A 26,515-nucleotide genomic window follows, 5' to 3' on the forward strand; every position below is an offset into this window, starting at 1 on the left:
AGTGGATGAAGTGTGGCAATTCTGTTCTGATTTATTTGCCCTTGTTGCCCCACTTGAGAGCTATAATGTTAAAGCGGACGGCCTAATTATGGGCTTTCAGGTGCTGAAGGTGACTAATGCTCTTTCCCAGGGAGATTCTGATAAAACCCCTTCTGCCCTGGAGTCAGCCCAGAGGAACTGCCCGGTTCCAATTCAGTTTCCATAAATCTTGTGTTACAATATGCTGTTATGCTGTAGTAATAATAGTATAAAATTAAAATGAATCATAGGTGAAATAAGGCTTCTGAACCTGTAGTGGATGGAGTTACTGTCCCATCTCTCAGAGCGCAACCAATACAATGCTGATATTCAGTGATTGACAGCTTGCAGTCAGAGAGTAACAGCATACAGTAATCCCTAACCCTCTTGCTCTTAAAATGTCCTTCGGTGTTGCTTCCTAAAGAAAATCTAGCCAACTAAGTGCTGGTATTCAGTTGGAACAGATCTGTGGAAAGGCTTTTGGACCCTAATCAGAGAATTCAGGGCCACTGCAAAGAGCCAGTTGTCTCCTTTCTACACATGAACAACTGAGATGCTGATTAGCTGGGGAAGCCTTTATTTAAATAGCTTAGCATTGTTAAGACTTCACAATCGAAAGTCTGGTGATGTTTATGGTGTTATGTTGTTTGGATGGGACGCTTTTGGTTTCCTCATCCCACTACGAGCCCCCCGCCCCCTCCCTTCGGTTGGCCTTTTAACCAGCAGTGTGTCCGTGTGTTAGGATGGCCTGGTCAAGTCGGACATGGAGAAGCTGACGTTCTACGCTGTGTCTGCCCCGGAGAAGCTGGACCGCATTGGGGCTTATCTGGCCGAGAGACTGACCCGAGATGTCCTGCGACACCGCTATGGGTACGAGTGTACCTAGTCATTGTTTGCACAAACACTCTGTGTGTGTGTGTGTGTGTGTGTGTGTGTGTGTGTGTGTGTGTGTGTGTGTGTGTGTGTGTGTGTGTGTGTGTGTGTGTGTGTGTGTTGTCAGCTTAGGGAATATAAATTTTTCCAAAAATCAACTTAAAAGGAGTAATCCGTCAGAGTCCGCCTTCAGCAAGGCTCTCACGGAAGGTAAAGGTTAGTACCAGGAAAAATGTCACTCATTGCCCCCTTTGGAGTAAAACCTGTGATATGATTGATTTGCAACTGTACGATTAAAAAGAGGGAAAGCGAGTTGGGGATTTTCATATATAAAAACACACACCGTCCCCTGGGTCATCTCGTTCTGCAAGGCTGCAGACCCCTCGGCGAAGACGGCGCGGTTAACGGGAAGGATGTCGGCACGTGCCTGTTGCTAAGAAACACAGCACCGCAGAGCGCTGTACGAAGCGGCTTTGGGGAAGACACACCGGGTTTCCCTCTCTGTCTCAGGCTGCCTCGTCCGCAGGGAGCACATCTCCGTTCACCAAGAGTGAGCTGTTGGAATAACGCAGTAGTGTATAGGTCTCCCATAGTGTGTTTGTTTAATTTATTTTTTTTTTTGGAATCTCAAAGGCTGTGTTTTTAATTAGGCCTGTAAAAGGAGCCAGCGGAGGGCTTGTGTTTAAAAATAGAACATCTTAAGCTGTGCCAAGACTCCGGTCTCCAGAGGTGCCATGAATGTTTTTATTTTTAATATATTTACCATTTTCTTTCAAATCGGTGGAGCCATAAAGGATTATGTAATGCGTGTGTAGGTTATGTATGTGTTACACCATGGGTGTAGGTTATGTATGTATTACCACAAAGCGCGGTAGGAAGCATCTTCAGGAAAGGCATGGCGGGCTTCCTGTATGAGACTCGTCTGCAGGGAGGACAGCTTCATCCAAAATATCCCCACAATGTGGTAACCTGTTCATTGGTCTTTTCATCACCACAAGGGGAAATTTAAAATGTTTAAAAATTATATGACTGCAATCAAAAATAAAAAAATGCTGAAGATCTTGTATTTTTGGTTGGTGTTGGTTAATTGGGTTAAGGTTGTCATTGTTGGTATTTTGCGGTTGTCCATTGGACATCCAGTTAAATCCGTGGCAGGAGAAACTTAAACAGTTATTTTTTTAATGGACCCTTTTTTCCAAAGTGACACACCAGTGAGGACAAGCTGCATATTACAGGCATACAGCTGTCAAGCAGCCAGCTTGGCTACAGCAGCCTGTAGTGAGTGACTCGTAGCAGGCGTAAGATTGTCATGGAATAAGAGCCGTAGAAACTCCACAGAGCGTAGGATCTGGAAAATCTGGGGTAGTTGGACTTAGAGGCGCGTCTCGACAATGATGCCACATTAATTGGGTTTCTAAACGCTGAGGTTGGGTCGGAACTGCATGGGTAGATGGTTCTGTAGACCTTTACACTGTAGGGAGCCGACCACAGGCTCCCCCTCCCTCTGAGCGTCTCTGTTCCCTATTCATGTGCTCAGCAGTGCTTTCAGGACGGCAATTAATATACCACAGGAGCTAAATATAGAACCCTCCTCCACCTTCCACAGAGTTTGTGCTCTACAACAGAATCAATCAAACATAATATGTTTGAGACATAAACATGCAAATGTTCCAGAAACTGATGTGCATCAAGCAGGCAGATGTCTCCAGTTGTATAATTCCATCCTGCAGGGGGCGCTGATGTTCGCGGCAAGCACCTGTGCGGTTAATTTGACGAGTCGTTGATCCGGGTGGGTAAAATGCAGGGTTGGGCCCTGAGCCTTATCTCTGGCGTGCAGTTACGTCGTCATCGCCATGGAGGCCCTGGACCAGCTGCTGATGGCGTGCCACTCGCAGAGCATCAAGCCCTTCGTTGAGAGCTTCCTGCACATGGTAGCCAAGCTGCTGGAATCCCAGGAGCCAGACCTGCAGGTCCTTGGGACCAACTCGGTAAGCGGCCCGAGGGCCTGGGGTTCAGTCCCATCGTCCCGGCTGCCTTCTGTTGACTTTTTCTTTCCCCTTTGCCCCTTAGAGCTCCGTTCTCCTCGAACATATATTAGATCTTTTCGCCATCCTTCACACTGGTCACTTTAATTACACGTCACTCTTCTCTGCCCATCTTCCCTGTAAATTTCTTCTTTTCTGTTATGAATTCGCTTTACGTGTAAGACTGAATGATTTACTAATCTGTCAGAAGGCTCTACTTGAATGTTTTTTTTCTTTCTAATATGGATTTTATTTACTTTTTCCTCTGCTATGTTTTGTTTGCTTGGAAGTTTGATTGCCGCCTGCCCTAGAGTCAGGAAGGGTTTTTTTTATTTTCCCCTCCTCCATTTTTCTCAGATTAACTGTACTTTTTTTTCTTGCTGTCTGTTCCCTTTGCAAAGTATTTCTCTGAAAACAACATTTGGGGGAGAACTCCTTGAACTCCAAAAGGAAGGGAGAAAAAACTAACCTGCATCTGATAGCAGATTTGCCACTATTGGATTTTTAGTCTGGCTGTGATGTGAGCTGATGAGTTTAGGGCAAATGTAACATTAGAGCACAAAGTATGGATGGAGAGAGATTCTGAAAGGAAAAGGGGCAGAACCAGAGAAAGGGGCAGAGATCATCACCATCTAGGTCACACTATGACAAGGACGTTGCTAATTTGGAGAATCGTGTGAGATGTCGGGCATTACGGACTGTTCTGGGAGTCTGGGATCGGGAGGCCTTACTTTGCAAGAGGCACGTTGCTACTTCAGAGGGTTAAACGAAACCCAGAGTGCTCAGCTGGATGCAGGACGCCGCTCTGGAGCCGGGAGAATTCACATGGCTGCATGAAAACGGCCCCAGGTGGTCTAGGAGACATTAAACTGATGACTGGCCAATCAGAAGTGGGGAAATGATGACACGGGTGCCTTGTTTTATGCATTAGAAGGGTTGCTTTATAAGATGCGAAGGTATATTTTAAAATTCTTTACATGCATTTGTATTTGAAATGTTTTATTTTTAGTGTGTGTCTGAAAGGTGTTACTATTATTTGGCAGATGAGTTTTGGGCCCATAGTGATGTAGCTACTGGAAATGTAGTCCTGAGAATGATTCCCTTGTTGCAAGTGTCACTGACAAGACCTCACATGATGGTTATTTTTAAGTTCCTCGGCTGGGTTCTCGCGGGGATCCTTGCTAGCCCAGAGAGCAGAGTAGTGATGCCCGTGGCGTTTTACGCCTTAGACAAGACACTTGGTCGGTTTTGGGGGGGGGGGGTTGACACGAGGATCTCCTCACAGACAGTCCATATGTTTAACCTACGGCTGATTTACGCAGCTTGCAGTGCATCCAAGCAGCATTTCCTGTCGCTTAACGTTTTTTGCGCGTCTCCGTTTAGATTTTGACGGAGGTTAATTACGTTTGCTTGTCCGCTTGTCTTAAAACGAGTTGGGAAATTAGATGAGTTTGAACAGAAAGCGCCTAATCAGCTATAATCACCTTGTATGGACCTCCTGGAAGTGATGCGTCCATGAGTATAAAACTGCTAATGATTTTATTCCCAGCATTCTTCAACGTTTGTCTTCCGCGGCCCGGCGTTGTGCGCACAGTACCCTGACGTCAGTGTCACAACATGCCATGTGACTCGAGAGCTTCGCAGGCAAGGATGACCCACCTGCTCCCTCTCCCTGCTTTCGGCTGACACCAAAACTGAGACGATAACTGAGCTTTCCATGGTCTGATCCTTCTGTCCCGTGGCCTCGGAGCTGTCACTATAGTCGAGAGAGGCAGCGGAAGAGGGTGTGGGAGGGGCTGTTTGGATGCCAGGGAACATCCATTATTTATATTTGGTATTTGGAGGTGGCAGCAGGTGGGGGCAGGGTGCCCTAAGGTGAGTGTCATATTAATTTAATATCCCTCTAAATATGGAACGTAGGCCGTACGGGAAGCTGGCTGCTCTACAGGCCTTTTTTTTCTTTTTTTTAAAAACCCTAGAGTGACATTTCCCATAATGCATCGGTAGAACAGCTACCACATCTGTACCTATAAAGCATGTTTTCACCATTTCCGGTCACGTGCTGAGAGCTTGTAATGCTGAGCCAGATGTTCTTGTTTTGGGCCTGGTATTTGTAGGATGCTGTTAGTCAGCTAACTGGCATCTTGTATCCCATTCTCGTGCCCTATACTGCCTCCCCCACCCCTCTGTTACCCTAACCAGGGTAAGTGGCAGTAAGTTGTGGAGATCGGTGGCTCTCTGTGCAGCCATTGTTTGGAATGGTGGGGAGTCACTTCCCAAACAGTTAGCGTTTCCTCCCTGCCTGGCTGCAGAGAGACAAGGTCCTTCTTCTGTGGATCTTGCAGGTTAGGAACCTCACCCTTAATGATCCTCATTCAAAACCTTTGATCTTGCCAATGGTTTGCAGTATATGTACAGTACAAGTAAAAAATAATACTGAAAATCATTTGTTATTCAGTAGGATAATGACCCTATTGCAGATCTCAAGGTTATGTGGTATTTTCTTGGGAACAAGAAAAGAAATGGAGTGTTGCGACAGATGACCCGGCCCCCACAATTTCCTGACCTAAATGCTATATTGCTGAATTGGGGTGAGCTGGATTGAAGAGAGAGAGCAAGGTAGCCAGTAAACTCCTCCAGGACTGTTGAAGGTTTCCAGATGGTTACATCTGGATGCTTGTTGAAAGAATGCCAAGAGTCTGCAGTGTGGTCATTGAAGCAGGAGTGGACTGTTTTGAAGAGTCTAAAATGTGAGAAGACGTTGATGTTGACCACTACTCTTTTGTTGTTGCGATATTTTGTATGTTTTACTTAATTACCTCAACTGCATTAAAAAGCTGTACTGTCCTGACATTTGACTAGTACTGTACTATGCAGTGTTCTTTGAAAACCTGTGAGTGCTCAGGAAAGAGGAAACACACCAGTGGCATTCGCTGGTGTGGTACTGGTAATGCAGTCCGTCAGCTAATCAGCAGGGAAAGGTTTGAATCGAAAGCAAGAGTTGAAAGGTCAGGCGAGAGGTGGATGATATGAATTTGAGGAAACCCCATTTTAAAGTGTGGTTCCTCACATCTGCGGGGCCCTTTCAGAGCCAAAGGCTGATATGTTCTCTGATGCCCTGCTCTATAACGGAACTCAAAGGATGGGTGCACTTTGACGAATCTCCATTCACCTCTTTGCTTTGTCTGCATGGCACCAACCAGCCAAAACATGGATTATGTGCTTAGTATTTATGCAGTACTTACGAATTGCACATTTAGAACAAGGTTGATTCATCCCAAGGACAGGGTTTTTGATATCCTCATCTTTTTGTGTAACAGACTTCTAGGAAAACAAATCCCGCTATATCTCTAACTTCTGGAAAAGGTACAGAGTTCTGTCTCTTCTATTTTATGAAAATTGCCATTCATTAGCATCTAAATTTGGATAACTGGTAGGGGTATAAAGATGCGTCTACATATCATGATGAGCTGAATAAGGTAGTGAGATGTAGGATGGCAGAAAATCTCATTCATAAAGGAAGCCATGCCTGATGATCTTTGAGCTACACTGCTTTCTGGAAACTTTCCTCTGTTCTTTTGCAGAGAACACTCTCTAGTTGAGATGATCTTTGAGCTACAGTGCTTTCTGGAAACTCGCCCCTGTTCCGTTGCGGAGAACACTCTCTGGTTGAGATGATCTTTTGTGCTATAATGCTTTTGGGAAACGGCTCCTTTATTGCACAAAAGTTGCTCTTTTTGCTAGCTATGGTTAAGACTCTGAGGTAGCTAACTGGCAAGCTAAGGAAATAGTAAAGCTATCCTTAAAGATGCGTGATATATTGGTTGACATATCAGTATTGGTTTATATTAGTTAAAAAATATGTTCTGTCTGATGCATCAGACTTGGTTTATATTGCCGGCAAGCATTTAAGCTTAATCTATATTCAAAAGTTGCAGCACCAGAGCTAAAGACCTCCCTACTGAAATAATGGTGATGGTTGCATTGGATGATCAGCCATTTTCTGTCAAAGGATCAGGGATTTTTGTCAGCTCATTCAACACTTTAGAAGAGGTCTCAAAGTATGGGCCCATGACATGCATTGTTAAATCTGGTTCGCAGATTGATTTTTGATAGCGTCATTCTGCTAATCAGAGATGGCCCGCTTGGCATGGTTAATGAATGCTGTTAGGAGCCTGTTCCCTCATTAGTCCTGCTCAGAGGGTAAGATACCGTTCCTTCTTGTTAAAGCCTCTATGAAGGGTCACATGAAATTGCCTGAGGGTGACCTTTCTCAGATCAGGTCTAATTGCCCATTCAGAGGTGGCCGTTTTCCCTCCTTGCCCTTAACCTTCCTCTGCCATGATTGATCCTTGACTCGAAGATCCTCGGTTTGTTCCTCAGCAGTTTGCGAAAGGGCTGTATGGGTTTTTGACTCAGCTTAGCTTTTGAAAGTTTTGTCTGGAGTAGAGTTTGTGGTGACGTGGCAGCTTTTTTTGCAGAGCTCTTCGGAGAACAGGCTTCGATGACTGACTGACTGACTGTGACTGACTGGGCATACTTCAGGCCTGTGGTACCGCTGTCAGTGCTGACTAGGGCTATGCTGCTGAATTATAGGGTACACGACGACAAATGTGGTACCAGTGGATGGTTGTGTGACACATGTCTCCTTGGTGTGGGCGCCCAGTGCCCCACACTGAAGAGCTGTAATCAGTACACATGCTTTACCCGCTTCCCATGAGTAATCACCATTAAACACTCCTATGTTGTTCAACATTTTTTTTCAGTTTTTTTAACAAAGCATTAGTCCGCCTCTGTGAAGAGGATCTTTCCTGCTGGTGTTTCGTTCAGCCTCATTTTTGCCCTTGTCTCACATCCTGTGCCCTTATCATCCCCTCCATGCCTCGTCAGTATGCGTACGTGGGGGGGGCGGGGGGGGATCTATTGCAGCGCTATCATGGAGAAATCGAAGCTCATAAGCCAATGGTCAGAGTGTCATATGGGTCCATCAAAGAGGGCCTTTGATGTCGACCCTGATTTGATTTATTTTTGAAAATTATTTGTTTGGTTAGACGGATGGGTAGAGTGTTTCCGAGCCAGTCAGGCCAAGACCAGTACCTCCATTTGACTGGGCTGCTAAGAAGCAAAGAAACCGCAGCCTTTGAAGCTGCACTGCTGGAAACATGATAAATCTCTGTCACTGGATCTTTGACACTGAACAATACGTATTACAGGAGTATAAACGATTCTCTGAACATCCAGCGTGGTGCCTGGCATCCTGACTCGAGGTCCCCCAGTTAGGAAGCTTGTCTCTCCTTTCCTGATGATGATCTGGTTAAATTGCTGCCCCTTGCAGATGCCTTGTGTGGGAAATGAAGGACCTTTCTGTCTACCATCAGAATGTGTCAAAAGGGCAGTGGTAGCTTAATGCTTAGGGACGCGCATTTGTAATTGAAGGATTGCTGGTTCGAATCCCCAACCAGCAAGGCACCACTGAGGTACCCTGAGCAAGGTACAGCCCACAAGCACCACTCCCCAGGTGCTAAATTTGCTGCCCCCTGCTTTGTCACGACGTCACATATAGGTTAAGAGGACAGATTTCGTCGTTGTGTGCTGTTGTGTGTCAACAATGACCACTGATCACTAAATTCTAAAATTACCGAGAAAATGTTCTTGGCACATAGCACTAAACTTGATTTTAAACATCCTCTCCCTTCATGCCTCTGTGCATGCTGAGGTTTGTTTCCTTGGTGAGGTATTCCCATCCCAAAGATGGATTCCATGCAGGCATCCGGCCACCTGTTTTCCGCTTGTAGATAATCATAGGATGCTCTGGGCATGTCTGTCAGCAAGCAGATCGATGTGCTCCCGAAAGCCCAGCAACCCTCAAACACTCTGTCCTTTTTTGTCTCTCTTTTTTTAACTCAAGTTTGTCAAGTTTGCCAACATTGAGGAGGACACACCTTCTTACCACCGGCGGTATGACTTCTTCGTGTCCCAGTTCAGTGCCATGTGCCATTCCACTCACGAGGACCCAGAGACCCGGACGAGGTGGGTGACCATGTTGGTCTGGCTCTGTGGAGTGAAAGTGTATCGTTATTGTAATTCATATTCTTGTTTTTTATATTTATATTTATCGTTCTTATCCTTATTACTAATGTTGCTTTTAACAATATTAATGTTTGCGTTTTTATATCAGTCTTGTGTTCAGTTTTCTTGCAGGGGAGTCTATAGCATTTTTCAGCTAGCATTTGCTGGTGTCTGGGTGTTAGCATTTTAGGGTTTAAATTACAGGCGAAGCTGGTCTTGATGTTTCCATGTGCTCAGGCAACGGCTGGTGGCCCCCTCTGCTATCGCCGCAGGTCCGGCACTTTCTTGGGCAATTTTTTTAAATTAAACCAGTAATAAATGCGCAACTGTCTTTGAGGTTGAAAACTGCTCTGTAGATCCATCTCGGTGATTTATACCCTGAAAATTCTTGTCGTCTGACACGTCACTGGGGAAAACCTATAATACGGCCGTGGGCGGTGATTTATTCGCAAAGAAGGGGATTTGTTAGTGACTGTCAACTATATCCCTGCCGGCCAATAGCATTGATCAAAACGACGACGGATGGCAGTGGAATCTGGGACGCCGTCACGGCGAGATGCCTTCTCTGTGCCTTAATTACAGATTACGGTCGATACGTAGCCAAGCAATTACAGCTAAGAAGAGGCCACACCGAAAGGAGTTTTACCAAGATGTTTAATTAAATTTTAGGCCCTGGAAACTTCCCGGGGACTACCAGAATAATGCGTCTTCTCCTGGGGTTATTTTTATTGTTTTCCTTTTCCAGTTCAGCCCCTGATTTTGATATGCAACACAGTGTTTATCAATTTGATCCCCTGGGGCTCCTAGATGGTCCATGTTTTTGCTTCCACCCAGCTCCCTGTAGAGCAGAAACATAGACCATCTGGGCGTCCCCGAGGATGGGTCTGAGAAACAATTGCATAAGGGAGCAGAACATGATGGTCATCACGTTTGAGCCAAGTATACCCAGCAAAAACATGTTGATGATGTTTTGGTTGCCTACAGATCTCGTCTGCAAGGATTTCTGTGTCTTGTTAGTCTGCCCAAAGGTCTTTCATTTGCCTTGGCTCTTTTCCCCCAGCTGCACTTCACAGATGTAATGGGTACTCACACCCTTCTTCTGGCCTTACCTTGCGTGTGCTTTGTCTCTTGATATATGCGGATGTTAGACCGGTGTTAAAATCCTTGATCCATGCTTTCCGCAACGGGTCTAGAGGACAGGTGACCTATTGCATCATGGGTCTTCCAAAAGTCATGAAGTTGTGGTATGTCAAACCCGTGACAGGAGCTGACCCTCTGAATCTCCAAGCCTTCTTTTCTTTTGACTTGATAACCTACCTAATAAATAAGGGGTGGCAGGTGATTGTGGGGGAGGGGGCCTTAATATCATGGTTAAAAATGGAGATGTCAGTCCGGCAGCACTGAAGTAGAGCCCCTCAACAAGAGGCCTGGACCTTCTCAAACCGAAATCGATGTAGCAGGCGATGTTGGTGTTGGCATTCATGCTGTACGTATGAGGTCATGCCTGATACGTGCTCACACCAAGTGGTCCCGCCCACAGGATCCGCGTGGCGGGCATCCGCGGCCTGCAGGGCGTAGTGAGGAAGACGGTGAACGACGAGCTGCAAGCCATCATCTGGGAGCCGCAGCACATGGACAAGCTCATCCCCTCCATGCTGTTCAACATGCAGGAGGCCGACGAGTTTGACAGGTGAGCCACACAGCACCCGGCAAAACAGCATCGTTATTAATATTTACATGTTTATTCTCTGTATGCTGATGTCATCATCTGCTGGCCCAATATTGCAGTTTTTCGTGTCATGACATTTGAGTTTTATAACTTCGTTGGTCCCAAAAGGTTTTGTGTCCCATCTCAAACCACTACGTTGAGGTTCGTAGTGCCCTTCAGTCTGCCCCCCCCCCCGCAATGAGTGGTCCAAACGTTTTCCGATGTGACTCAGACTGGATCCTGGCCCAGGGCTGATGCCAGCATGTGTCTGCCGCCCCTTGGTGCGCGTCCGCGATGTCCCTTACAAACGCACGCCCCTTGGGGGAGCTGGCGTGGGCCTCAGTCCAGCAGCCCGAGGGCAGCGCCGGCCGCTTATCCCTGTCCTCTGATACTCCCGCTGTTCTCAGCCCTTCATCCCAGTCCTACTCAGCCGCTGGCTTCATTTCCACGAACCCCGGAGGTTATGAATCACCTCGCTCTCCTAGTCACGCCAGGCCGTGCCCCAGCCTCGCTGCATGCTGTCTTATCGCTGTGTCCGCTTCACTCCTCCTCCTCCACCAGTTTCCTTGCCATAAAGCAATTCATAAGACTACCACTATAAGCTTAATCTCGCCATTTTTATGTGAGTATTGTCAAAGGAGAAAATCACCTGGAAAATGGTTCTCTTCCTCTTTCCGGTTCTGATCTATTTCTGTCTCTCCTTTTCAGTTTTTTCTGCGTCTTTCCTCTTCCTGCTGATGTTCTCTTTAATCTCTCCCTCCCTCGTCGGTTCATCTATTCACGTTTTTACTCCAGTCAGTAAATGAAGCCTATTGTCTGCCTTCACGTTGACGTCAATTCGCACTACTGCTAAAAATGAAGTCTTGTCCTCAAAATGGCGTTGCGTGCCCTTTTATGAAACGGCGAGCGGGCCTTCTCCTGAGGAGTCCTGCTAGCAGAGGAGGTCCTGCTGTGAGCTGCTGCTTCTGAAACCTTCGGTAATCTGTGGGCTTTACCAGGGGGGAGGGGGGGAGGGGGGGCAGCTTTAACACAGCTCAGGCTAGGGAGCAGATCCAGCTGGGAAGGTAATGTGGCCTGTGGGAAGGAGATCTGGACCCGTGGTGATGAGCCCCCAGGACGTCGCGCCGAGGACCTTTTAACGGTTGCCTGGGGTGACGCTCGTGTGGTATTTTTCCGCCTTGCTGGGAAAGAGCGCGCCGTTCCCATGATCCCGGAGCGAGCAGACTGTCTCTTCCTGATCATAACCCTGGAAACAAGTGTCATTGCATCCTCTTTGGAGGTGGGGTATTGCAAGCCTAGTAGTATCTTTGTCTCTTGCACCCCTGATGATATCTCAGAAATGCAGCAGCCTTTATTTTCTCGTAACTGTTCAGGAGCCCGAGCTGAGGCGATCTCCCTGTCAAAGCATCTCGTGTTAATGGGTCTCACTTCAGTGGGCTTTCTCTCAGCTAACCTGCTGTTTTTAGCAGTTAGCATAGAGCCCAAAATTAGGGCGGGACTGGCTTTGCAGCTGGGGCATCCGGACTGGCGAATCACCGGCCCCGAGCAGATTCGTCTGGCTGTGGGCATTTTCTCGGGGGGAAAAGGCGTGTGAGCTGCTGCGGGTACAGTACCGGTGTGATTGCCTTTGGGATTATGCACTCACCTGCTGTATAAATATAGCACACAGCTGTAAACAGTCAGCATCCTCTAAGCATCCACAGGGGCAGCTCCGCTCCGTTTTGGAGGCTGTTGGTTGGCTCCTCCACCAGGGGAGGGACGGCCAGGCAGCACGGCAAAGCCATGGAGGACATCTCTGTGACGCATCCGAGAGGCTTGCTGCTCCCCCATCCACCTCCGGAGCAGAAGCCGAAAATGGTTCTGCTTATTTCCTGTGAGGGGGGGGAAAGGTGGGTTTCACCCTGGGTTATGAGGCAGCCCCCGCGCCCTCCCTCGTAAGCTCGGTGGCGGTGAAGGGGTTAACCGAAGGGAGTCACTTTGATAAGAAGTTGTCTGTCAGAGCAGGAATGAGCTCTATGGAAATCTGTAAGCAGATCCTACAGAAATCCCCAACACATGTGAGGAAGGAGGCCGTTTTTCTGGCTGAGTGCATTCTAACTGGCTTCAGGTTGGCAGAGGTTTCTTCAGCACTGCCGAGTGCCGACAGTGAAATCAGTTTTTAACTGTAATTGAAAATAGTCTCTCCATGTGTAAGATTCCTCTCAGGAAGACGTGTTAGGGACTCGGTTCCACTGTTTGCTTCTGTTGGGTCTGTGCGTGACTTGACTGCGAATGGGAGTCGGGCTTTAGTCCGATCCGCGTCCCCTGCCTGCTCCCTGTCTTGGATTTTGCGGCTGGGATCATATTAATGCCTCACTGCCAGGTGCGAAAGCACGGCTCTTTTCGGAGGAATGAACAGGGCAGTGGCAGTACTTGTTTCACCTTCTTTAACCTAACGGGAATCATTTCAGTCGTCCTTTTCCCCTCTTTGTAAATTTGTGAATTTAATTATTGTATAGGCCAAATGTACAACGTTTCCATTGGTGGATTTTTTTTTTTGGGCAGGAATTTAAAGCCTTCTGGTAAATGGCTACTCTCTCAATATATGTTTGATGCTAGAATATTCCTTTGACCACAAATTTTTGGTGTTGGGTGGTGAGTAGTAACTAGGGGTGCTGGTGTGTGTGTGTGTGTGTGTGTGTGTGTGTGTGTGTGTGTGTGTGTGTGTGTGTGTGTGTGTGTGTGTGTGTGTGTGTGTGTGTGTGTGGTCCTTGATCCCCATGACCCTGACGGATGTATATAAAACATTTTTACTGATTCGGAAGCTCCGTGCAAGACATCGCTAATCACCATGTCTGAGTCTTTATTGCAGTCGTAAATTAGCTTTTATTATGCATTGTTTTGTGTTATAAATCCATCGTTTCCAAACCCTGGCATGCAATTTATATTGTATCACGTGATTCAGTAACCTCAGTCGTTATAGATCGACTTTAATCTCTAAGAATACGAGCGTAAATGTGAAGGTTGCCTGGGCGTTTTTTTTGACTGCAGAGCACAGGCCGGAATACTTGATTAGAACATGGTTCTTGGAAAAGCTGCCTCACTGCACCCAGGAGTAGGGAAATGCTCCCAGAACACTTTGGTCAAGGGCATTCGATCCTGTTAATTGCTTCTCGTGAAACAACGTGACCAGAATCTGAGAAGCAGGTATTAATGGTGCAGGACCCGAGATTGGGGGGTCTCAGCCTGTGGGTGGGTAATCGGTGTGCCCATCGCGAGTCTCGCTGGCTTTTAGCAAGACTTTAGAATGACATGAAGACCGGTCTGCTTTAAATGCTCTGCCGTCAAGTCCCAGCCGCGATCCGACCAGCCCCTGCTTAAGTTGGTGGCAGTGCCGCCTTATGCCCTGGTCATGTGACAAGTGCCTGTCAGGCTTTACCATGGTAACAGACCTGCGACCTGCCAGCTGCCACACCTGCGTGGGAGTATTCACTCATGCAGGTATGAGTCCCCATGTGAACCTTTGGCATTCTTATCCACGTGGTGTCCCATAATGCTCCTGTGGAAACGTCCTAGAGCAGGGGTCTCAAACTCCACTCCTGGAGGGCCGGAGCCCTGCACATTTTTGGGTTTCCCGTCATTGAACACACCTGATTCAACTCCTTGTGCTAATTACCACATAGCTCTTGAGCTGTATCATTTGTGGTGGAACAGGGAAAGACCTAAGCTACACAGCCCTGACCCAGAGGTATGGAAAGCAGTCTGAGGTACAGTAGATGTGCCACCAAGATGCTTCTCCAGAGAGGTAGCTTTGCTGTAAGCATTACAGTGTCAGTGAAATAATCCGAGTTCCCTAGGTCTCCGAAAAGGTTACTTTAAAACAAGTCGCTTTTTAAAAAGAAAAAAAAATTGCATGAATTTGCATTATGCATTAATATGAGTTCATCGTGAGAATTATCACATTGGCTGAGGTTTTTGGATTTGGTTACAGATGCAAGGAAACATCAGAATTGGCAAAATAATCTTAATGAGCTCTCCGACTGGGAATGCGCCCAGCAATTAATTTAAATAATGATGATATCCACAGTTAGAGCCCAGTAAGTTTTTAAATAGGCTGAGGAGAAAAATAACACAGGCTTGTTAGATGGAGGCTGGCAGGGTGAGCACACGACTGACCTCTGTGCTCCGTCTTGCTGGCAATTTGGATTTCCGTTCTTTTCAGTTTATTCAATGGGCCAAGTGCAGCCGCTCGTCCTGTGAGCAGGAAACTCCAGCAAATCCCCCAAATAAAGTCCTGCTTCCAGGGATGACATAAGTTTCAGCTCCGCCTCCACCGGCAAGGTTTCCGAATGGTCTTTAAACGGAGGCCAAACCACCAGCGTGGCACCTTCGGATCTGCTCCACCACACTTCTTTCTTTCGATAACTGTCGTAGTGTCGCACCCTCGACTGGCCTCCAACGCGTCCCGTTTACGGGCAACTTATTGCTGCGGCAGGAATCGAAATGTCACGGATTTTGTAATAGTGGTGGTCAAGATAAGATGAGCGTAAGTGGTACAGAAGTGAGCGACGTCTCGGTCAAGCTCTTAATCTCTGTGACATTTACTGCATGTGCTGAAATGTTACAAAAAAAAAAAACATCCCAAATTAAATGTGTGTCACTTTTTTTAGAACTGGCTTCTCACACCGAGTGCTTTGCTGGTGTTTTCTTGGGAGCACGAGCATTTAACCTTGACCTCCACCCAAAGCAAAGCGCGTACCTTTGAGGTACAGCAGCCGTCTTTTCCCCCGTCAGACCAGGACCATTGGATTTCTGGCTGGGGAGGATATTAATCATGTGGTCCATTAGTATACTAGGGAACGTGGCCGTGATGCTCTGATAGGGACTGAATGGGCATTTGGCCAGTGGCCCTACATAAATTTGTTGGCGCTGTGCGATGTTTATCAGTACTGCCAGGACAGAATCTGACCCAGAGCTCCCCCTGCTGTTTGGACTCTTATTGCACCGGGGTATTAAGCCTGTGTATTATTATCGAATGACAGAAATGCATGCACAGCCATGTCTGTGTGCAGCCACAGGCACAAGTAGGAATAGACAAGGTAAGTGACAAAGTAGGAGACAAGGTAGATGGAGGTGTTTTTTCTGATTTTTGACAAACGGTGTAATTCTGGAGCAATGTGTGGGCTCGGTAAACTTGGTGAAATTGAATTTTGCTCTCACGGGAGCCGCTGCCCACCAACCATCTGGTGCCGGTTTGTGAGGAAACGATTTATCACGGTGGTTATTTCTGGGCCGAGCCGACTCGCTCGCCGCTGGCCCGGCGCGGCTAGATGTGACCCTCCACGCTCGCGGGTCACGGACCCTAAGCGAGGTGCCTGTTGACTTTGCCAATGATACCACCGGTTGAAATTTTTTTTCTTTTATAAAAGCACTGACTACAGAGAGTGTCGCGGAGGGCTGGGAGGGCTCCCCCATCTGAGTCCCGGGGTGCCTGCGTGATCGCTTTAAGCGAACCATTCGAGAAGGACACATGCCACGCTTTTAACTCCCCTGGAAGCAAACAGTCTCCATCTCTGACCATGCATCTCCTATAACGACCGTAGAATTACTGCAGAACGGGCCGGCCGGGGGTCTACTACCTCCTAAATGCACCTGGGGTGTGGAGGATGTGATCCTCACTTTTCTTGGTGTGGGGGCCGCCCAGGGAAAGCTTTGCCAGGAGCCCCTGGGAAGGTGGAGCCAGCCCTGGGAGGTGGTGGGGCATGGATGCCCGAGCAGATACACCAAACGCTTCCCCCCATTTCCTCAAAATGCATTTTAACAGCTTCCTCATAATGTTTATATAGCCCACCCCCCCAGGATGCTGATCATACCAGGGGATCTCTTTTGAGCAGAAGTCCATTTTGATGTTCCCTCTCTCCCCCCCCCCCCCCCCAAACCTCTCTACACCTACCCTGCAGGACGGGCCACCCAAGCTCCCCAGCGGGCGCGGAGCGTGAGGAGAACCCGGCGGTGCTGGCGGAGAGCTGCTTCAGGGAGCTGCTCGGGAGGGCAGCCTACGGCAACATGAACAACGCCGTGCGGCCTGTGCTTGTGTGAGTGCACCGCCGCTGCCGCCGGGCCTGCTGGGTAACGCGTGCACGCACACCTTCCTCTCTATCTCTGGGATCGTCCTCAAGGTTCATTCCGAAGTGATGCACACCTCTCCCTGTAAAGACCCCTCCGCTGAGATGACCACTGTGGGCGTGGCCGTGCCTCTCTCTGATTGGCCGATAGGCCTCGTCTCCTGTGACACATCGCATACTCAAGAAGCTCTTGAGCTTCACAGCTGGCAGGGCTGGGCTGCCGAAAATGTATCTGTGGGGCATCCCGAATTCCAGGGTCAGTTTTAATCTGTCCAGCCCTGACGACCAGTAACAAAAAGCCCCTTCGTCATCACTACCCATCACCCACACTTCTGCTAAAATGCTTTACGTAGTTATGAAAGCAATTAAACCTTCTCTGTTAAAAATAGAACATTTATTTATATATATATGATATAATTATAGTTATATAATCATTGTGCTGCATTCATCACTCTAACATTATGAGCCCTTGTATTATGATATTGGTAAAAATGTTATTGAGCTGTTAAACATTTAAGATCCACCAATCACACGGGGGGGGGGCTTACAGCTGTATTATACTATTACTCACTGCCACAAAAGTGCCAAGGCTTCCGCGGAGGTTGATATTCTGTCGGCTTCTCTGGAGATTTAATTAAATCTCTGCTTTTTCATTTTTTTTGTTTTAGTCTTTTGGGCTTTGTTTATTTTTGATGGACGAAAGGCCAGTGGGTGACATGGCAGGTACTGCTAAGCCGGACCCCTAATCAGGTGCCTCTTGTACTCACCACCGTGGGTGTCGAGTGGCGCTCTGATTTGTCACTTGTGGCCCCTTTTTTTTTTTTGGGGGGGGGGGGGTGGGGTGGGGTGTAGGCTCTTGTCTCCAGTCAGCCAGAAACACCAGATTGTACAGTGGAAAAATCAGGAGAGTCCCCAGTTATGTCTCCTTAACCTGGGGTTGTTTATGGGAGTGCCCACATCTTAAAGGCACGGTGACGCAAATCTCTGCATCCTGACGTCACCATGGCGATGGTTTTACCCAAGGTTCCGTCGTTGCTATGCGGTGTGAATCACAGTACGATTGGCTGGTTTTACGATGCCCCTTTTAGGGGCGATGAGATGTATTAGACCTGTGGGGGGGAAAACATCGCAGCCCCACATAACCATGATGAAGATGTTTGTTTCTGGTAAATCGGTCAGTTGACCCTGAAATGGCTTTGCGGGGTAAATCACCCGGGGGGGAGGGGGGGTCTGCAGTGAATCCTGAGGCTCTTCACTGCACCTCCATCCTAGTTATAAATAACTGTTTAAGTGACTCTTTCACTGCCAGTTGGTTTTACCTTATGCAGAGTGTGAATAGAGGCAGTACCATGTCCTGTGTTGAATATGCTTTTAGGTAAAAGTGTTTGCAGGGTGGATTTTTTAATACCTTGAAACCAAGGCATGCTGTTATTAGAGTCTTGACAGCAATGATTTGGATTGTTGAGGACTGAATTTGTATTATATATTTGTTTGAAGTGCCATGGTACCATGCATCATAGGGTTATGTGACTGTGACCAGGACAGCCAGTTTTGCTGACGTGGTATCAGTCTACAGTGGGCGGCATGGAACTGAGGGCTGTTGTCTCAGAAGTGCTCTTTGAACTTGCAATTAAACGGTCCATCTCTGATCTCCAGTCCTGCTGCTTCTCTGTGAATGAAAGGCGCCTTGACACTCAAGCCCTCGGTAGGTCGGCCTTTGGTAGCTCTTCCCAGTAGGAGGTTTCTCTTGCCTGCTTGTTCCTTCACTCGCATGATCTCTGAGATGAGAAAATGTGAAGAGCATCCTTCATGCTAAATCTCCTGCTCCTCCTCCTCCTGCTTAAAAGCAGAGCTTAACATAAAACAGAGTGCTAATTGTGTTTAGAGGTGTCACCGTGTGTGTCTCAGATGCATTTTGGTTATGGCAGTATTGTGGGTCGTAGCCCCAGAATACAGACATAAATGATCTCACCCATGGATTGGTATGGATGTCTTTGTATTGTTTTTTTCGCTTTTGGGTTGGTATGGTTCTGTGTTTCTCCCAACCCAGACAGCACGGCACTGGAAGGGAGCAAAAACGTGGATTGTCTGTGGGTTACGAGCTACACGTTGGTAAAAGTTGGGCTAACGTTTGTCTCTTTCGATTTAGGGAAATTCTTCTTTAGGCAGCTTTTCAGTCAGTGGTCTGATGGGGTTTGCCTGCGGGTGTGTGCGTGCGTCTATGGGTGGGTGGTGTTGGGTGTCAATGTGTTTGTCCCTGGAAGGAATCCCAGCTAATTGATACCTTTTATGAGAATTGGCCCTTTTATGGATGTGACATAAGGAGATGGTGTAATTGACATCTTGTGCCGTGCTTTAATGTGCTCCCCTGTCATTCCGGGCATGCTCCAGACTCATTGGCAGATTTATACTCGTGATTCTACGGGCGTGCGTGCGTGCGTGCGTGCGTGCGTGCGTGCGTGCGTGCGTGCGTGCGTGCGTGCGTGCGTGCGTGCGTGCGTGCGTGCGTGCGTGCGTGCGTGCGTGCGTGCGTGCGTGCGTGCGTGCGTGCGTGCGTGCGTGCGTGCGTGCGTGCGTGCGTGCGTGCGTGCGTGCGTGCGTGCGTGCGTGCGTGCGTGCGTGCGTGCGTGCGTGCGTGCGTGCGTGCGTGCGTGCGTGCGTGCGTGCGTGCGTGCGTGCGTGCGTGCGTGCGTGCGTGCGTGCGTGCGTGCGTGCGTGCGTGCGTGCGTGCGTGCGTGCGTGCGTGCGTGCGTGCGTGCGTGCGTGCGTGCAATATATATATCCATTCATTTTCCAAACCGCTTATTCTGCTGGGTCGCAGGGGGTCCCGGAAGCAATGGGCACGAGGCAGGGAACAACCCAGGATGGGGGGCCAGCCCATCGCAGGGCGCACACACACACCATTCACTCACACATGCACTCCTATGGGCAATTTAGCAATCAGCCTCAGCATGTTTTTAGACTATGGGGGAAACCGGATGACGACACGGGGAGAACATGCAAACTCCACACACATGTGACCCAGGCGGAGACTCGAACCCAGGTCCCAGAGGTATGAGGCAACAGTGCTAACCACTGCACCACCATGCCGCCCCTAATATATATATATATATATATATATATATATATATATATATATATATATATATATATATATATATATATATATATATATATATATATATATATATATATATATATATGTTGTTGTTTTTTTTTTTTTAAATAGGTGTTAATTCCAGAGGACACTGAGACCTTTCGCTTTGACTCGTGTAGTTATCATCCCCATTCATCTGATCATGGCCTTGCTGACCTCCATCGTACCCTGGAGCCTGTGACACACACAGCAGATGCCGTGGGTGTGACCGCCACGTTATTTTGGCGAGGTCGGCGAATGCGGAGGCCTGATGCCCACGTCCCCCCGAGAACGGGTCCATTAAAATGCCTTTTACTGCCGGGTGACAGCAAGGCGTTAACTGTGACTCCCACGCTATGCCATCTTTGTGCATTCTGGGCTCCCCCCCCCCCAGAGCTTCTTTTCTATTATTTGCTTTAAACCTTTTTTTTCCACCTATAGGTCTTCATGTGATTTAAGTGAATGTTTGTTTTCAATAGAATGGTTTCTATCTGGGGTGTATATGAGTGGTGTAGAGTGTTGAAATGGGAAACGATCTGCAGGGGGCGCCGATGTGCTTGGTCGCAGCCAGGAGAGGTGTGTCACACGGTCACCTTGGACGCAGGAGGCTGGGGGCGCTAATGAGAGGTCTGAGGGAGATATGAGTCAGCACCACGGACAGCTCCCTCGGATTGAGGCTCACCATCAGCTTGAAGGTCCTGATCTATTGCTCCATCTGGGCCACCGGACCCAAAGGAGAACCGCTGAAAGTGCAGGGAAGACTTTCAGACAGGCTGAGGCCAGCCTCTTCACTCCGTGATACCGATTCCCATCGACAGACCACGCCCCCATCCCCGGACCTACACGCGGCAAGTGGATGGCTGCAGCTGGGAAACGGCTCCGCTTTGGGAGAGCGGCCCGGCTGAGCGATGACTCACACTTCAGCCCCACGCGCCTCATTAAGCCGACCAGGTGGGGGCAGTGCGAGTCGTGAGCTGCACGGGTGGCGTCACGCTGGCAGCAGTGTTGCCGTGGCGCCGGGACTCCCACACAGCCTGTGGGAACCTTTTTACTTTTTTTTTTTGTTCACACCGTGTGTGAAGGCACGCCTGTCTTATCAATCAGATCCTCAGCGGGTGACGTAAACGTGCAGCGTAGCTTTAACGTGGGCAAGTGCATCGATCATTCTGCACCCATAATGCCTAGCTAACGTTACCGCCTGTGTCCATTGTGCTGCTTAACCTAAACGCATCAGAAAGCGTGACTTAACCGCCACGTAAACTTTGTATCTGTAATGCAGACCGTTTAAATATGTAGTGCGTCTCCGCGAGACATGCGTTTGTCAAGGGCTTTCTGAGGCTCAAAGGGCAGAAGGAAAGTTTTTAGTGAATTCATACCTGGTAACCTCTGGGGGATGGATAATCCAGGATTCCAGTCTATGAACAGTCCTCTACTGGGCTGTGGAACTGCAGGGGGATTTGCGTAGTAGGTATGTTAATTTCCAAAAAAATAAATATTTTCATGACCTCTCGTTCATATGTTCCAACATCTGGAAAAAAAAATACCCTCCCCGGCCTGTGAAATTAAGGTAAAAGCGGCCTGCAGACGTTGGAAGGTTGGAAGCCTCTCCTGCAGGAGAGGGTAAACACACTGCCTCACACCCTGGGTGTGGTGTGTTTTCCGTGTGGTGCGTTAAAGAGACACACGCGCCCTCCTACAGTATTCTATCTGGTTTCTGAATAGGCAGTGTTAGCACGCTTGCTGGGTACGGGCTTGGAACCAAGCTTAAAATAGCTCAGGGGGGTTGGGGCGGCTGGGGCCGTCTCCTGCCAGATTGACGTCACTGATAGCAAGCGGCGCCACCATTAACATGCTGCAAGGTGCCTCCAGGAGCCTCATGGGGGGGAGGGGGGTGGTGGCTGGACTGGGCCGGTGCTGGCTTGTCTGCCAGCTGTGAGTCTGATCCACAGGCAGGCGGAAGGAGGCAGAGCTGGGTGCCAAAAGCGCATCTCCTCACCCGACCCCTGTAGTGCCTCTAAGCTCACGATGTGTCTCCATCTCCCGGCTTCTTAAATAAATCCCCTCACGGCATTGGTGGTGTTAAAACTGGCAGTTCCTCCACATCCACAAAATGGCAGTATTGCTAGATTTATTCAGCCTCTGTAACTCACAGAAATTGCAAAGCTACTGAATTTCAATCGGTTAACTTTTTTTTTTTTTATATAGCGTCCTTCCCAGTACTTTTGCCCCAGAGTATGGCGTGATCAGGCTCCATGTTCTGCCTGAGGCCTCATTCCATCTAGCACAGTTCTTAGAGTAGATTTATGTGTACGATTTACTGTATAATTTACGTGTCCTCGCTGGGATTTGAACCAACAAACTTTTGTGTTTGCACAATGCTCTGCTTGTGGATCTATTAAGTCTGGGCTCCTGTAAGTGACCTGAAGAGGCCTTGGCTTCAGTGTGGCCCCTGGGCTGTCTGGCAGGGATCTCACCTGGTAAGCTTCCTCTTCCTGTGTTTACTACGTGGCGATGTTTGGCTTCCTATTCCAGGCTAGTGAGTCCCAGCACCCCTTTCAGCCCCCACCAATGACAGGGGGCTTAGCTTGACGCCAGAATGATCCGTCATCCCCTGCTCTGGCAGGACTGTGTCCAGTCTGTGTCTCTGGCCATCACAGATAAATGAGTGAAAAAATGTGCCTCTGACTGGGTGACGGCTCGGCACTGAACCACTGACACCGGCATCAACATGCGGGGGGTGGAGCTGCTGTGCTTACATGCCGGCTGGGGGGGGGGGGGGTGAGCCGGGCTCTGGGGGGGGGGGGGGGGGGAGCCGGGCTCTGGGGGGGGGGGGGATCGTGGTGTGATAGCTGGGATGTCTTCAGGCTGGTCTGTCTTTGGCCTGTAGCACTTTTATTATAAAAGTGTCTGTCTCTCCGATATTAAATTGATCTTTAATCTTTGGATTCTCTTAGAGTCAGCGAGGCTCCTTGGGAAATAAAAGGCTGTTTATAAGGGGACCCAAAGGCTGCTGCCGGTCTGCTGTGTAAAGCTCATCCATCCTGCCCTCAGTGGCCTGTGTTACAGAGCCCAGCCTGACGCCCAGTAGGCCTACCCAGGGCCACCTACCCAGGACCGCAGTGCTTAACCGCCCTCGGCGTCTCGACACTCGGGCAGAGCTGTGTGTGAAATCTGCGCCGTCTTGAGAGCTTTCGGTGTTCAGCGACGCATCACGTTTACTCCTGATATCATGTCCTGTATGTGAAGGTCGTACCAGCCGTGGGGCTCTGTCCCTTCTTCCCGTGGGTATATTCTGCAATGGACGTGTATTATACTTTATCTCTGTATTGGGGTTTTGGTCATAGAGCCTGTTAATGGGATTTAAGAAGGATTTCCTCCGTTTATGTGTTTTGATTAGGTTTGTATCGGCAAAGTGTCAGTACTCACCATTACATTTGTCGCGCATGAAGTCCAGGCCAGTCTGCGCCCCTCTGCCTGGTGTCAGGCTGCTGGGCCCATCGCGGTTCAGCTTCATCCATGCCAGCCAGCCTCCTCCTTCAGAACCTGAATCAAGAGCACTTTGCTTGAGGCTGCCGGTTCGAATGGGATTATCCGGATGCCAAGTTTCTGAAAACACTTCTCCTTGGGCAGACATTTTGGTATAATCCTGGCTAGCATTATATAGGCAGAGATGGAAAAGCAAAGATCTGGCTCGGGGCATGGTTAGACCCCTCTGCTGTTCTTACCATCTGTGTGCGATTCCTTCTTTAAGCTTCTGTAAATCATATAAGGACAAATCCATAAGCAGGTTAAGCGAGTTAATGTGCCAGACAGCAGTGCTACTTGTTTTGGGCCGTTAATGTGTTTGAAAGGCTCCGCATTTGGCGTCTCGAATAATCACTGTTTCTTTCCTTTCTGTAGACATCTCGATAACCACCACTTGTGGGAGCCCAATGAGTTTGCGGTGTCCTGTTTCCGGATCATCATGTACTCCATACAGGTATGCTCCACTCACCTTCTCTGCTGGCTTTATACTCTGTGGTTATTGTGTATGTATAACCCGTTTTCAATTGACCTATATTTAGGTGAAAAATATTTTTGATAGTTGGTGTGGGGGTAATAACGGCAGTCTGTGCTTTGTAGTCGTGTGAATTTTAAACCACCCTGAACGTCACGGTTTTGGCCATGTGCTGAGTGGCGATGGCCTGACTCCAGGCTTTAACTCTGAATTTCTCTGGGAATAGCCGGATTTCCTAAGGAACTAGCAGTTTGAATAAAGCCGGATGAAATGGCCCAAGGCAGATGACCTGCTATATTGGATTAAAGGTCAGTGATATAGTTTTGGCGAAGGGCTGAGAGGCTTTATCGCTTCTGCTGGGAGCAGGGAGGCCACGGGGCCAAACCCGTGATGTCTGGCAGGCGGGGGCCAGAGATGAGAACGCACGCGTGGAGGCAGAGACTCTAAAGTGCGAATGTGCATCTAGTCTGGGTGGCCTACTAGGTCTGTCTCCCGGCCCGTGAGAGAGGAGGTCTTTGTTTGCATGTTAGATCTAGGCATCAGGTCCTGGGTGGGAAATTGTACTTTGCTCACTGTTGCTGGAGGGTTAGAGAGCTGTGTGGAATCCCCCCCCCCCCCCCGAAATATTTAAGCTCACCGTAATTCTATAGCAAAATTTCGCTATGTGGTTTTGTGGCAGGTGGCGGTAAGAGGCGGAGGAGAATGACAATAGCGTGCATTTAATGAAAGAGCAACTGGCTGGTTTGGCCGTCGAATGAAAATGTCAGGTACGGCAGTTTTTGTGCCGTGCGTCATGGAGATGGCTTTGGTGGTGGGGGGGTGGGGGGCGTCCGCCTGCTGTTGTGCCCATCAGCCTCCCGGGTTCAACAGGCTTTCAATAAACGAGCGGCCTTTTTTTTAGTGAAAATTTACCGCCAGCCTGGCCAAACAAATGCAGCGCGATTAAGCGTGTTAATTAATGTTTCCCCAGCTTTCTAAAGGCAGGACCCGCCTTTGAATCTAACAGAGAGGAGGCTATCGCCCCATAAAAGCCGGATTTGATTCAGTCGGGTCGTGTGCGGTGTTATTCGTTTTTATTGGGGCTCTCCTCGGTGAAATGGCAAAAACAAAAAAGACAAAAATTCCGTAGTGAGAAATGCCACAGGGGACAGGAGAGGGAACGGCACCGGCGACACGGGGTGAGCCTGGGCCTCATTACAGTAGAACGTGGGAGGAATGGGCAGACGGGAGATCTGGTCACGCGAGGCTCCCTCCCCTCCGTCTCTGCTCTGCAAAATGGCGGGATGTTGCTATAGAGGGAGAATGAAATCAGTGACAGGATGGCGGACACATAGATGGTCTTTTCAATACCAATCAAAGACAAAGCAATGTTTTCCCACATCGTTTTCTCTCCTAGGACATGTATTCACAGAGACCCAGGAGTATAAATGAGACTGACCAGCCAGGTGTCAACATTATAACCTTCAACTTACACTTTATACCCCCCCCCCCCCCCCCCCACTGTTAACCATTTCTGTTTCCTGCTGGGAGGAAAATGGATGAAATGAGGGTGGGGTGGGGAGTGTTGGGGTGGGTGGGGTGGTAAGTCAGGGTTCACATTGTGCATTCATGCCAGCAGAAGGCGCCGTTTCCCGCACGACGTGTTTACACTGCCAGATGGCGATTGCCGTCCGATGCTGTGAGATGGCTCCTCGTTGGCCAGCACAGTTCCTGTCTTTAGTGTCCCCTCCGTCCTCAGAATGTTTGAAATCTCAGATTGATCTTTCCGTTCCCCTGTGATTCTTGCAGTATGCCCACCACTTTTGCCGAACTGTATTCCATTTTTGTTGTATATGAAAATCACACGGTCATCATGGTGTGGAGTAAATTGCAATGGTGTTGATACATGATGGCTATAACCTTCATCTTCAAAGGATTTGAAAATACAAGCTACTCTCAACCAGTTGAATTGCAAGTAATTAATTGCTCTATATTGTACATTTTATTATTTCTGTTCGGACTCTGCGTTTACATCATTTTGTGTTTGATATTAGCGGAATTAAGAATTTTTCCATTGCTCTAAGATTACTAATTAAGAGTAATCTTCAGAAAGAGTGGGACTCCCTGATTTATTCAGAAACAAATTGAGTAGGATTATCAATTATGAAACATGAGAGCCTCAGACTAATCAGAGACTCTTGGTATTCTAATGGAGGTAAATGACTTAAAGACCCAGCGATTGTTGCAGAAGATCAGGCAGTTTGTAAATGCAATACGTTCCTGCTGGCTGCAGAGAGACGTGAGAGTCTTCTCTCAAGGTTTAGTCCTGCTAAAATATCTAGTTTATAGGTATCTTGCATGTATATGACTTGTTAACTTAAAAGTCTTTTAAATGCAGCTATAAATATGAATGTGTCTTGTCGTCCTATTGAAGGTGCTTATTACTAGGCTTGGCCAGTAATTTTTTATACCATCATACAATCCAGACATTATAATGCAGTATACAGTATTTTTTATGGTGTTTTTAAAAGCTACGCCAATTGGACATTTCGGAATTTTGAGGGTGGGGTACATTTTGTCCTGGGGACCCACTACCTACCGCAAGGC

At 48.3% G+C, this 26,515-nt stretch overlaps 1 protein-coding gene across 3 annotated transcripts in view; it reads left to right on the forward strand.

Moving 5' to 3' along the window:
• efr3a (EFR3 homolog A (S. cerevisiae)) overlaps positions 1 to 26,515 on the forward strand; it is a 71,073-nt gene that overhangs the window by 19,832 nt on the left and 24,726 nt on the right. For all 3 annotated transcript variants that reach the window (XM_049011561.1, XM_049011560.1, XM_049011562.1), the window contains exons 4-9: positions 761 to 888; positions 2,729 to 2,879; positions 8,824 to 8,945; positions 10,525 to 10,674; positions 16,632 to 16,766; positions 23,833 to 23,911. In XM_049011561.1, the coding sequence (XP_048867518.1) occupies positions 761 to 888; positions 2,729 to 2,879; positions 8,824 to 8,945; positions 10,525 to 10,674; positions 16,632 to 16,766; positions 23,833 to 23,911 (765 nt within the window). The remainder of the gene's footprint in view (positions 1 to 760; positions 889 to 2,728; positions 2,880 to 8,823; positions 8,946 to 10,524; positions 10,675 to 16,631; positions 16,767 to 23,832; positions 23,912 to 26,515) is intronic.

Source organism: Brienomyrus brachyistius, chromosome 4 (assembly GCF_023856365.1).
Source record: "Brienomyrus brachyistius isolate T26 chromosome 4, BBRACH_0.4, whole genome shotgun sequence".
Classification (NCBI taxonomy): Eukaryota; Metazoa; Chordata; class Actinopteri; order Osteoglossiformes; family Mormyridae; genus Brienomyrus; species Brienomyrus brachyistius.